This window comes from Oryctolagus cuniculus, chromosome 16 (assembly GCF_051225735.1).
Source record: "Oryctolagus cuniculus isolate XC-2025 breed Fujian yellow rabbit chromosome 16, ASM5122573v1, whole genome shotgun sequence".
In the NCBI taxonomy this organism is placed as follows: Eukaryota; Metazoa; Chordata; class Mammalia; order Lagomorpha; family Leporidae; genus Oryctolagus; species Oryctolagus cuniculus.
In genome coordinates, this window is record NC_142882.1 from 2,484,379 (window position 1) to 2,497,416 (window position 13,038).

General features: G+C 65.7%; 1 protein-coding gene across 3 annotated transcripts; it reads right to left on the reverse strand.

Moving 5' to 3' along the window:
- Positions 1-612: 612 nt before the first annotated feature.
- Positions 613-8,203, reverse strand: LOC138845612 (3-galactosyl-N-acetylglucosaminide 4-alpha-L-fucosyltransferase FUT3). 3 transcript variants are annotated; one of them, XM_089316195.1, is made up of 2 exons: positions 7,757-8,203; positions 613-3,222 (listed from the first exon to the last, which is right to left on the reverse strand). In XM_089316195.1, the coding sequence occupies exon 2, from the start codon at positions 3,128-3,130 to the stop codon at positions 2,012-2,014; it is 1,119 nt and encodes a 372-aa protein (XP_089172321.1). In that variant the 5' UTR covers positions 3,131-3,222; positions 7,757-8,203; the 3' UTR covers positions 613-2,011. The 3 variants fall into 3 exon arrangements, with proteins under 3 accessions (XP_089172321.1, XP_069914816.2, XP_089172322.1); XM_070058715.2 differs by lacking the exon at positions 7,757-8,203 and adding an exon at positions 5,619-6,697; XM_089316196.1 differs by lacking the exon at positions 7,757-8,203 and having other exon boundaries at positions 613-2,615; positions 2,762-2,927.
- Positions 8,204-13,038: the final 4,835 nt, after the last annotated feature.

Below are 13,038 nucleotides of genomic sequence, written 5' to 3' on the forward strand. Positions count from 1 at the left end.
ACCCCTCCTGTCTCCCTGTGCCTGGCGTCCCTGCTAGGACAGGGGCTACAGGCACGCCTGCGGCAGGGCAGGACAGGAGTTTCCAGGGCAGGCTTCCTCCTCCAGGGTGCCTTCCTGGAGCTCCCAGGCTGCTGGCCCAGGTGTCACCCTGGCCCCCGCCTCCTCTGCCCTCCCCCTGGCAGGTTCTGCTCCTTTGAGCTCCTCCTATTCCCGGCCTCCCCACGGAGCTGTGGTGCTGCCCCGCCCACCATTCCCAGCTGGGCAGGGGAGCTGGGGGCCCCTGAGGTCTGGGGACGACCCCTTGGCAGTGGGTACTCACCGGAACTTGCTGTGTGACCAGAGCCCCTGCCTGACCCTCTCTGGGCAAGCCTCGCAGGAGGGGCTTCCTGGAACAGGGTTAGGTCCTGAGCCCATAGCGGGGGCCTGGGGGCTCCTCCCTCGGGCTCAGAGGGTCATGTGCACCTGGGCCTGGTGGGTGCGGGAGCCTCAGGAGACATGGCCCCTGCACTCCCCGGAGAGCTACTGAGAGCGCACGCCGTCCCCAGGGTCCCTGGCTCCCCACCCCAGACCCAGGACTACAGGCAGGCTGGCTTCTCAGGAGGGCGGGGTGGGGAGGGGAGGGGGCTGGGGCTGCCCCCCACCCCTGCAGGGGCTCGGCAGACAGGTGCACGTGCAAACCCACAGTTCCCGATACCACCCCCTCGGGTGAGACCACCCACACCCCACGGCACCCGGCACCAGGGCCCCGCCTTCGGGTGCAGTAGCCACACCCAACAGGGGCTCAGACGCTGCGTCCTGCGGCGACAGCGAGGGCCCATGCGCGCTCAGGGTCCATGCGCGCGCACCGAGGACCTCACAGCCCGCACATGCACCCGCGCGGGGCCACACGTGGTCACTCGATGAGTGTGCGTGGCAAGGATCCACCGGCGGCCTGACCATCACAGCCACCCACAGGCCGAGGCCACGCCCTCCCCACCACACACACCGGGGGAGGGGACGCCTCGGCCTTGCCCTGTGTGTTGGGGGGGGGGGGCGGAGAAGGTGCCCCTTGTCCCAGCTCTGCCCCTCCCACCACCCTGGGAGCTCTGCGGGGCTCCAGACACTCCCGGGGGGCCTCCTCAGGAAAGCTACAGGATGGGGGGCCGGTGCTGTGGGCAAAGTCTCTGCAGCGCCGGCATCCTGTATGGGCCGCGGTTCGAGTCCCAGCTGCTCCACTTCCCATCCGGCTCTCTGCTGTGGCCTGGGAGAGCAGTGGGAGATGGCCCAAGTGCTTGGGCCCCTGCACCCGCGTGGGAGACCTGGAAGGAGCTCCTGGCTTGGGATCAGCCCAGCTCCGGCCTCTGTGGCCATTTGGGGAGTGAACCAGCGATGGAAGACCTTTCTTTCCGCCTCTCAAATAAATAAAATCATTAAAAATACATAAAAATAAAAGCAAGCCACAACGCCCGGAGCAGTTTTCCACCCTCTTGACTGGGGCTGCTCTGCGTGGGTCCTCCCCCGCCGGCTGGGGACGGCCACCCCTCCCCCAGCTGTGACAGCCCCTGGGGTGCAGCACCACCCTGGGGGTAGGAGCCGTATTTTATTATTTTTTATTTGAAGATTTATTTATTTGAAAGTTAGAGAGAGAGGTCTTGCATCTGCGGGTTCTCTCCCCACATGGCCTCAACGGACAGAGCTGTGCCAGGAGCCTGGAGCTTCTTCCGGGTCTCCCACGTGGGTGCAGGGGCCCAAGGACTTGGGCCGTCCTCCACTGCTCTCCCAGGCCATAGCAGAGAGCCGGATGGGAAGTGGAGCAGCCGGGGCTCGAACTGGCACCCAGTGGGATGCCGGCACTGCAGGCGGCGGCTTTATCCGCTGGGCCACAGCGCAGGCCCCGGAACCACATCTTCGGGCCGGTTTTGCTTTGTAGCGTTTCCATGGAGAGAACAGGGTGCACCACCAGCCCCCCACAGGCACGCCGGGGTGGCACCTCCCAGGGCCCAGACACTGCCCGGGGCCCCACGCGGCCACCTCACGTGAACCAAGAGGCAATGCTGGGCACCACCTGGTACCGGTGCTCCTCCTGCAGGTGCCAGCAGGCCTTGCAGTAGTCCAGGGCCCAGCTCCAGCTGCGGGGCCGCAGCGTCTCCCGCCAGCGGAAGTAGCCCAGGTAGCGGGCGGGGTCTCGGGCCAGCGCCTGCAGGTGCTGGGCCAGCGCCCGGGGGCTCGGGAAGTCGTCCACGTGGATGAAGGCGTCGGGCGGCAGGAAGCGCTCGTAGCTGCTCCTGGGGGGGCCCAGCACCACGGGCACGGCCCAGGCCCCCAGCGCGTTCCTCCACAGCTTCTCCGTGATGTAGTCGGGGTGCTGGGAGTTCTCGAAGGCCAGGTAGAACTTGTAGCGGCTCAGAACCTCCATCATGGAGGCGCGGGGCAGCGGCTGGTGCGAGGCCCCGAACACGTGGACCGGCAGGTGCCCCCGCAGCTGATGGTAATACTGCACCCTCGCCGACGCGGTCTGCCAGTTGGACACCACCCAGGCCACCAGCTCGGTCTTGGCCGAGAGGTTGAGCTGCGCGGCGGTGGGCCCCCCGGACCAGGGCTCGAGCCAGCCGTAGGGCGTGAAGATGTCCGAGTCGCTGCGGTAGGACATGGTGAGGTTGAAGTAGCCGTCCAGCGCGCGCAGTTGCCGGCAGTAGCTGGGGGACTCCAGGCTGAACCACACCCAGCGCTGCCCGGGCGGCCGCGGGGCCTGGGGAAGCTGTGTCCGCGGCTGCGCACTCACCTCCTGGTGGTGCACAATGACCGCATCCGCCCAGGGGTACTTGCTGCGGTCGGCGGTTAGCTCGCAGTCGGCCGTGCCGGGCCGCAGGTCTGAGCAGCGGCGCAGCTCCACGGGCACGTGGAAGGGCCAGGTCCACAGCAGGACCACCAGGGGCCGGCGGGCCGGGGGCCCAGGCGTGGCCTGGCAGGCGGGAGCTGCGGCGGCACGTGCCACCGTGGTGTTGGGGCCTGAGAGCCAGGAGCCGCTGGGGTTGTCGCGAGACACTCGTAGGTAGGAGAAGACACACAGGGCCAGCAGCAGCTGGAACAGCAGCCCAGCGACACACTGGCGCCAGGGACGCGGCCGCTGGGTCTGGCGGAGTGGCTCCATGGGTCGGTGTAGCCGGGAGGAAGGGGGGTGGCCTCGGTGTCGTCGATGACTGGGACCCAGGCACTGGACAGTCACGAGCGACCGGAGCTCATCTGCGGAGGCCACGTCCTAACGGTTACCATTCCAGTTTTACAGAAGGGAAGCCAGGGGCCAAGGGACAGCACAGCAGAGGCCAGGTGCTGCCCACTGAACTCATTCACTTGGTGGCGCACTCAGCAGGCACTGGGGTCCCCTGGTCCCATGCTGGGCCATCTGGGAGCCCAGGACAGAGGCTGGGGGGACAGCGGGGTCATGACACAGATGCCTGCTGGGAGCCTCTGGCAGGGTGCAGGTAGCACTGCACAACCCAGCCACTAGGGGGCACGCTGCCCCGAGCCCTGCCGGTCAGCCACCCGTGGCCAGGACCCTGAGGCAGTCTGGCCTCAGTTTCCCTCCGTGCCCAGCTCCTCCTGGATCCCAGTGCTGCACCTCCGAGCTCCCCGCGGCCCCCGAGCCAGGAGCCGTGCAGAACACACAGCTGGAGTCACCCCAACCTCTCGCCCTTGCAGGTTCAAATGTATATGGGGAGGGAGAGGGGGAGGGGGAGGGGGGGATCCCTTCTGCTGGGTCAGGTCCCAAATGCCCACACAGCCGGGGCTGGGCCAGGTTGCCTAGGGAGCCGGGAGCTCCATCTGGGGCTCCCACGGGGGCGGCAGGGGCCCAGGCACTGGAGCCCTCGCTGCCACTTCCCGGGGTGTGCAGGGAGCTGGGGTTGGAGGCAGAGCTGGACTGGAACCCAGGCCCCCGGATGCGGGATGCAGGTGCGCCTCCCGCCTGTCCGCCAGGCGCTGTGGACTGCGACCCTTTAACACCGCGCTGTGAGCCAGGAGCTGGAAGGCGGGCGATCCGATCCAGAGTCACCAGGAACACGACCCGAGGCCGCTTCTGAAGGCCGGGCGACGGGCAGTGTGGCCTGGGCTGAAGGCGTCTGTGCCCACAGCCCAGCACCTGGCCGCGGCTCCCTGGTCACGCGCCGCCCGGGAGGTGGCGGCGACGGCTCCAGTGCCTGGGTCCCTGCCGCCCACCTGGGAGACCCGGGTGCAGCTCCCGGCTCCCAGGCTTCTGGGGACCAAACCAGCGGGTGGGAGGGGCCTCTCCCGCCCCTCTCTTCTTCCAGGACAGTTTTTCTTTTCCATTAAACCCAACTGAGCTGTTCGGGGAGGAAGCAGCGGCCAACCCCCGGCGTGATGGCAAGAATGTAAAACGCTCACTGATGGTTCATTACTGGCTCTCCCCCGTGCGTGCAGGGGCCCAAGGACTTGGCCCATCTCCTGCTGCTTCCCCAGGCTACAGCAGGGAGCTGGATGGGAAGTGGAGCAGCCAGGACTAGAACCGGCACCGTATGGGATGCCGCCACTGCAGGTGGCAGTTTTACCCACTATGCCATAGTGCCAGCCCCAGAAAAAAAATTGTTTAAACGCCAGTTGGGACAGCTGCGTCCTATATCGGACGGAGTGCCAGGGTTCAAGTCCCGGCTCTGCTTCCGATCCACTCCCTGCTAAGGTGCATTCTAGGGAAGGCGGGAGACCCGGATGGGGCCCCGGCTCTGGGCCCTGGCTCCGCTCTGGCTGTTCAGGGCATCTGGGAACCAGCGGATGGAAGATCTGCTTCTCTGTGTGTGTCTTTCCTCCAAGCCAACAGAAATAAGGTGACTGAGGTTTGAGTATGCTTTGCCCCAGAGAAGGCCACGTTCAGATCTGACGGCCATGGCGGGGTGGGGTGGGGAGAGCGGTGTGCACTTGAACTGCGCGCTCGCCCTGGGCTCGGGCTGGCTGCGGGTCCTCCTGCCTGGTGGCTTTTCCATGCTGGGAGAAGGGTTCTGCACAGAGCCCCAAATGAGGCCTTGAGGGAGGCGGGCCAGGGCTGGGGGGCGCGGTGAACTATGCCCATGCCCGCCCCCCACCCACCGCGGGGCCGCGTGCGGGAGGCCAATGTCTCCAAATATTGTTAACAGCCATCTGGCAGGCATTAGGGCCCGGTTTATGGTCCCACCTCCCAGGACATCCCCAAGCCTGTGACAAGGGGGACAGGGCACCAGGGCTGAGATCACCCCAGAGGCTTTGCCCCAGGGGAAAAAAAGACAAAAAGAAAAAAAAACAACAACAAAAAACAACCGCCCGGTGCGGGGTGAGGTCCCAGGTCTGCAGCCACAACACAAGAGCATTCAAGTCCCCTCGCCACAGGGAAGGAGGGTCTCACCACCACCCACCCAGGACACAGACCCACGCCCAGCGCCTCCCGGCGAGGCAAAGCCACCAGAACCCTCCATCCCCTCCCGGAACACCCCCCCCCCAGCACTCCCGCCCTCCCCAGCACCCAGGAAGACGCCCGTTGGGGCCAATGGCCAAGTCTCGGCTGCTTCTCCTCCGTGGGCTCTGGGCCGGCCCCGGCTGCCACTTGGGGCAAAGCAGTGGCCGGGTGCGGAGCCCCGCGCCCCCAGAGCCCTTACCTGGGGGGTGGGGGGCGCTGAGCGGCTCCCTGGGAGCCTGAGGACCAGGCACAGGTGGATTCCTCGGCGATGGTTCTCCAAGAAGGAAGAAGGAAGTGGATCTATAGCCAAACCGACTCAATTCGGCCTCTCACACCTGCTGGCGGCTGACCCGGGATGTCCTGTTTGGGCGGGCGTCATGATGCCGTAGTGGACCGTGGGGCACCTCCAAACCCAGCCGTTGGTGTCCAGGGAAGTGGGAACTGAGGCCGCCTGGGTGCGGCTCCTGGTAATTCATGTGTAATTGACATCAGAGTTCACAGGGTGGGGAGGTGGAACCCTAAGTCCCTAAGGGGCCAGCAAGCAGGACCTCCATCTTTCCACCCTCACGGTGTCCTGATAAGGACACGGGGAAGGTTCTGAGAGGGCCTCCCCTCTGCCGAGGCCACCGTGGGCACGGGCGGTGCCGTCCACTTCCTGTTCCAGGACAGCACCGCAGGGCCTCGGGCAGGGCTGCAGTGTGCACACAGGTCACCGGCTCCTGCGCCGGGGAGGTTACCCGGTCACCCAGTGACTGATCACAGCTCCACACCCGCAGCCCGGCCGGCCTGGCGACGCTGTGTCCGGGCCCAGGGCGCGGTCTTCCCTGCAGGTCGGACACAGTGGCCCCCGGCCCGCCCTTCAGTGCCCAGTGCAGACCCCCCTGGGGCCCTCCGCCACCCTCCGTGGGAACAGAGACCCCCGCACAGCCACAGCCGAGCGGAGGGAGCTCTCTTCGTGGGGCCCCGGGCTCTGTCCACCCACGGTGCTGACAGGGTCTGCGTGCGCAAGTGTGCGGGGTGGGACCCCCGCCCTGCCCGCTGCTTCCTCACCAAGCGCTTGGGCGGCCGCCACTGGGGATGAGCTCCCCATCAGAGGCCGGATCCAAGCAGGGCGGCCGTGCTGTGGGAGGAGCCTCTGCCCGACGCCACCCCCAGCGGGCCCAGGGAGCCAGGAGGGGCTCTGCCCAGCAGCCCCTGATGGGGGCAGGGAGTAGAGCCCCAGGGAGCCCCCACCTCCTCTCACTGGGTGGCCAGACAGGTGTGGGGGTGGTACCACCCCCGCCCCCCCCCCCACATGTCAACACCAAGACCCCCGGGGTCCCAGAGCAACAGCATCTGTCACCGGCTTCCAGGTGGGCTGTGGGCTGTGGGCTGGGGCGGAGGGAGATTTTCCACACAGCAACCCCCCAGCCATGCCCGAGCCTCCCGCGGGCCCGCAGAGACCCAGGCTCGGCCCCCCAGGGCAGCGGGCGCAGGGAGGGTGACCCTGGGGTCAGCTGTGCTGGCTGGGCTGGGCCCTAATCCTAGGCCGAGTCAGCCCAGGCTGAGCGCCTGTCCCGGGCTGGCGTTCCTGGGGGCCCCAGGGTTCAGGTTCAGGCCCCCCAGCCCCCTCCAGGCCCAGGCAGAGGTGGGGAAGGCGGAGAGAGAGGGGGCAGGGCTGGGACACCGGTGGCTGAGGCGGGACTGGGGCGAGCCTGGCCTGGCGTCTGGGTGCCTCCCCCGTCCTCACAGCCAGGTGGGGGGTGCGGGGCCCAGGTGCATGGTGTGGGTGGCGGCTGAGTGATGGGCGCTGGGAGGCAGGCACAGGCCTGGGCCCCCCACGCCCTCACCCACTGGGGGTGCCCTCCATCTGCCCACCCTGGGCCCAGCCCCAGGCATCCTTGAGTGGGAAACAGGCCTGGAATTCACCAACCCAGTCTCCCTGGGCATTCTCTAGATAGCCCGGAATATTCCAGAATGTTCCAGAAGCCCTCCACTACAGTCCAGAGGCACCTGCATGGGCCAGGGGGCAGAGCTGGGCTGGAGCCTGGGCCGCTGGGGCCTCGGCGCTCTGGGGATCAGATCCGCCCCCCAGCAGCTGTGCGAGTGACACGGTTTCTCAGGGCCTCAGTCATCCTGTCTGTGAAATGGAGCCAGCGCCGGAGGAGGCCGAGGGGACCCTCAGTGTCCTTCCATAGGCCTCTGGGTGTCTGTCCGTCCCCTCTGCTGGCCATACCTGGGGGCGGGGCCTCCGTTCCCCCTCCTGTAATACCCCAAAGGACCCAGCCTCTCCCTGCTGCCGCCTGAGGGCGAGGGCGAGGGCGAGGGGGTGGGGGCACCCGCCGCCCCTTTCCTCACCTGGGCCCCCTGGCACGTCGGGGTCTGCCCGGCCCCGGCTCCGCGGCCCAGCCAGGGGCAGGCGGCTTCGGTTTCAGCCCGCGGTGGGTGAGGAGGCGGGGGCTGGCCACGCTTCATTTTCCGATTTCTGGCAACAACAGCTCCAGGGCCACCTATTGTGGATGGAGAAAGAAGCCATTGCCAAAGCCGCCTGAAAGAAGACAATGGCGTGTAGGTGCGCGAACAAAGGGCCTTTCTCTGGGTCGGGAGCGGAGCGGGCTGGGGGCGCGTGCGGGTGGCCGTCCGGAGTCCCGGAGCCGGGAGCCGCTCGAGGGGTTTTGCAAGAGAGAGGAGTCAGGAGATGTGTCGGGGCAAGGCGGGGAACCACACACAGGCTGCCGGTTTGTGTGCGCTTCCATGCCAGGACCCCGTCCCTGCAGCCAGGAACGGGGCTGCCCCACTCCGACTCGCCCCTGCCCGGTCCCCATCAGCGTTCCTGGGAGAGTGGCAATTTCCCGCCCCGCCCTCGCACAGTGTTCCGGGAGCCCTCAGGCTCAGTTCAAGGTCCACCTGCAGCCACTCGAGCTGCCGGCCCAGCTGCAGCCCCCCACCCCCCCTCCATGATGGTGCTCGGGACTTGGCTTCAGATGTGTGCCTTTCGGCCCGTCTCACACAGCCTCCCCGCTCGACACTCTCCCAGGGCCACGGGGCCTTGCCCCAGCAGCCTCCAGGCTGGGCACCCCAGGACCTTTGCACACACTGCCCCCCCTCCACCTGGAACCCTCGCGGCTCCCTCAGATGCCCCTCCCCATGGCAGTTCCTACCATTTAGCTGGGTCTCTCACCCCCACCCCCTGTCAGCTCATGCTGAGCCCGGAGCGCACACGGCTCAGTAAACACAGCTTGGATGGATGGACGGACGGACAGTTCTGGGCACGCTTCAAAGCTCTCCCGTTCGTTTCCTTCAAGGTCTGGAGCCCTGGGAGGGAGGGGGCAGGGCCCAGGGGTCCCCACGCGGCCTGGCCCCCAGCAGATGCTGGGCGGCAAAGACGCTGGGCTCCGAGGCAGCAGTGGCCCCTGCCTGGCCCTCCGCTGTCCTGCCCCCAGCCGCTGCCCGTCTCGTCTCGGGCGCCGCAGGTGAGGCGGCCCCTGCCCAGGGCGCTGTGCAGTGCTGGGGGAGCCGGTGGCGGGCGGGCGGACGCAGGCAGGCGTGGAATGCTCTGGCCGGGCCGGGGAGGACGGATAAACAGGCCCCTTGGATGTCGGTGATGGTGGGGGGGGGGCTGAACCTCACACTTGGCTGGGGATGTTTGGACAAGGCAGGCGGCCAGGGGGTGTCATCGGGCTAAAATTAGCCTGTGTTTCCCGCTCAGCCCCTCCCTCTGGGCCTGCGGGGAGGCTGCCGCTGGCCCTCCCTGCAGTGAGCGTTAACCACGAGCGTCTTAGGTAGGTGCACGCATTAATCCTCTCAACAACCCCGACGGCCGCGTTATTATTACTATGGCTGCACTGTCGCCCCCATTTCACAGATTAGGAAACCGAGGTGCAGATCGCAATGGGCTCAGCATCGCACCTGACAGGAATGACGGGGCTGGGACTCGGGGCTGTGCGTGTGTGTGTGTGCGCACGCCCGGGGGATGCGTCCTTGGGGGCCCTGAGCCCGTCCCGAGCCCGGGCAGCTTGGGGCTTCTCTGGGCCGGGTCCCTGCTGCTCCTGTGACCGCCCTGAGACCCCAGCTCCTTCCTCTGTGCCACGGCCGGGTCAAGGTGACACAGGGACAGAATGGACGTCCCCGGGAACGCTGGGGGCCTCCGCAAGCCATGGAAAATGTGTGTTCTGAAAAAGACAACTGTGTCTGGATTTCAACATTTTTTGGGCCAAAATAAATTTATAATTCCATTTTCCATAAATTTAAAACTTTTTTTTAATTTAAAAGGAACTCTGGAAGGTTTTTTCCTTTCCCTTTTTTAAGATTTATTTTTTATTTACTTGAAAGGCAGAGTTACAGAGAGAGGAGAGAGAGAGGGAGAGAGAGAGAGAGAGAGGGAGGGAGAGAGAGAGGGAGGGAGAGAGAGAGGGAGAGAGAGAGGTCTTCCATCCACTGGTTCACTCCCTAAATGGCCGCAATGGCCAGGCCTGGAGCCTGGAGCTTCTTCCGGGTCTGCCACGAGGGTGCAGAGACCCAAGCCCTTCAGCCATCTTCTGCTGCTTTCCCAGGCCACTAGCAGGGAACTGGAGCAGCCGGGTCTTGAACCGGTGCCCACAGGGGATGATGGCATTGCAGGCGGAGGTTCAACTTGCTATGCCACAGCGCCAGCCAGCCCCCCAAAACTTCATTTTGATTTGGAAGGCAGAGGGAAAGAGATCGTCTGTTTCCTGGCTCCCTCTGCAAACGCCCAGAGGAGCAGGGCCGGGAGCTCCATCGGGGTCTCTGCCCTGGGAGTGGCCGGGACCCCAGCACCGGGGCCACCACTGCCACCTCCCGGGCAGGGCGCACACTGTAGCAGGGAGCTGGGTGGGGGTCGGAGGAGCTGGGACTTGAATGCAGGCGCCCTGTGCCCCGCCCCCAGCCTCAACCTCCCTCTGTCACACTGGGTTCCTGCCCGGCCCCGAGGGTTCCCTGTCCTGGCTTCCCCCACAACACAGTGAGGGGCACTGAGGCCTGGCAGCTAGCCAGGTGGGATCAGGGAGGGGTGACCCTGAACTTCAGACAAGTAGCCCACAGCGCTGGCTACAGCGAGAGCCCACCCCAGGTTTCCCGCCACCCAGCCGCCCCCGGCCTCCCGGCCCGGTCCTCACTACATCTGATGACCTCAGCCCGGGGACCCTGGGGGTGCAGGTGCTGGGAGCAAATGCGGGGTGGGGGCACTCTCGCGTGACCTCCCCCACCCTGTGCCTCCTGATGGACTTCGCAGGTGCCCTGGGGGCCGCCAGGCCTCCCTGACCCCTGCCCCTGCCCGCCCCCACGAGGTCCCGCCCCTGCCAGCTCGGCTCATTATTTATCTGTAAGGGAGGCGGCCAGGCAGAGCAGGCCGGGACACCTGGGGCGCAGGCAGCAGGCGGCCACGCTAATGGGGGTCCACGGGGAGAGGTGGGGGGGAGGGCTGCCCTGGGGCAGGAAGCGTCCAACTGGGGGCCAACGTCCCCACCTCACCAGCCATTTCCTAGCATAATGAGGTGAGAGACCACCCCCACCCCCACCCCCACCGCAGGCTGGCTGGGGGCCCCCAGGCCCTGGAGCCCAGGTGTGTGTGGCTGGGGGGGGGGGCTGTTCTGGCACTGCCCCCAGGCCTGGCCCAGTGGGTGACACACGTGGGTTCTGGAATCTGCGCCGTGGCGGGGTGGGGGGTGGGGGACTGAGGCCCAGACCCTGGGCTGCCTGGCTCCCGGGGCAGAGCCAGGACGGCAACCCAGGACTCCCCCCCCCACTCCCCAGCCACTCCACTTCCTTTTTAGAAATTCACTTGTTTATTTTGTTTTATTGTATTATTTACTCGGGGTCAGCGTTGTGGCATTGTCACTCTGCCTTTCAAATCAATTAATCTTTATTTATTTATTTATTTATTTGACAGGCAGAGTTAGTGAGAGAGTCTGTTTACCCCTCCCCCTCTCCTCCAGGACAAAGCGTGGGGAGTCCTGGGGGAAGGGTTTGTTGGGTGAAAATCTGCTGGCACAGGGGGCAGCACAGAGGGGCTTCCCTTAGCGCGTGTCTGAGAAGGTGTTACTCCCCGTTGTCAGGTAGCCCCTTTGGTCCCGAGGACAGAGAATTCTCCTGGGAGCTTGGGGGCGGGCGGGGAGGGCTGGGACCCCCTGGGAGGTCTCAGGGCCGGCAGGACTTGGAAGTGCAGATGCTGGGCTTCAGGCCTTTCTCACGCAGGGGCTCAATTCCTGACTTCCTACCCAACAGTGCTGCCCCCAGGGCTGTGTTTAGCCGGGGCTGGGTGGGAGCAGCGGGGACTTGAGGGACCTGCGCTGTGTGTGCAGGCGTCCAGGCACACGCCCCTCTCTGCTCTGAGCCCTGCGCATCCACACTGTCCCTGCAGCCCAGCCACTCCCTGCCCCTCCTCAAGGTCCTCCTGCTTCCGCACCCCTTCCTGGGACGGACGCGCCCCTGGTGCCCAGGCCGGGTGCTTCCTCTGGGCCCCTCTGCCCCTGTGTCTCTCAGCTCTGCGCTGCCCAGCCTGGAACCCTCTGGGGAGGAGGGACTGGTGCCATCTGGGTCAACAGACATCTGGCCCCTGACCCCTTGGCTGTGCAGCCCCGGGCAAGTGGCCCTCTCTCTTTTCCCATCTGTAAAATGGGATCCCAGTGTTAGGTAGGAAGTCAGAAATGAGCTTGTGTGTGTGACAAAGGCCTGAGGCACTGACACCCAGGTCCAGCTCTGCATCTCAGTCATCAGATAACCTTGCAGGTGCAGCCCAGTACCTGCGCTCAAAGGCCTGCCCCTCTACCCCATAACCATCCTTCCTCTAAGGGCGGGGGGGGGGGGGGGGGGGAATGCCAGCGAGGCTTCCCTGTCTGATAACTTCAGGGGGAAACTCAGATAGGAATTTTTCCTATTTACATCCAAAAAGTCCTTTGTTCCAGGGGAAGACAGGACCCATCCCCTTAAAACCCCCGGGGTTCACCGGGACAGCACGCTCAGCCCTCAGCCCTCTGCCGAGCCGCCCGCCTGGCCTGGCCTGTCCTCTCTCCACTCAGCCATGTAACCCCGCTCTCCCCAGCCCTGATCACCCTGAGACGGCAGAACATTCTGGAACCCTTGCTGGGCAACCAGGAGGCGGCCCCACAGGTGACGACTTCGACTTTTGTGCCACTTAAAGCAAGATACCACCACACGCGTCTCAGAGACGGCGCCAAGGCTGCGTGCTGGCAAGCGTGTGGGTGGTGGGCACCGTCTCGGTTCCTGCCAGCGGGAGGGCCACGCTGGCTGCCACGCCGCTGCTGCTCACGGCACAGGAGCCAGGGCACGGGCGGCGTGCGGCCGGCCCAGCGCCACGGAGGGCAGAGTACGCTGCCCGGAACAAGGCGGGAGGGAGGTGGTGGGTTCTGTGCTGGCTGGGAGACCCAGGCGGCGGGAGGGCCTGAGCCGGAGACGGCGAGGGCAGGAAACCAGACACGACTCTGGAAGGGGAAATGAGACGTCGGGGACAGGGTCCTGGTCCTTCCTCTGGACTTTGGGATCTACTGAAGGCCGCCCCCCCAAGTCTGTTTTACCTATTGAAAAATAACAAACTGTGAACTCCGTTTTACAAAGACGGCTGTGAAGAAAAGAAAAAAAAAGAAAGAAAAACAAACCCAAAC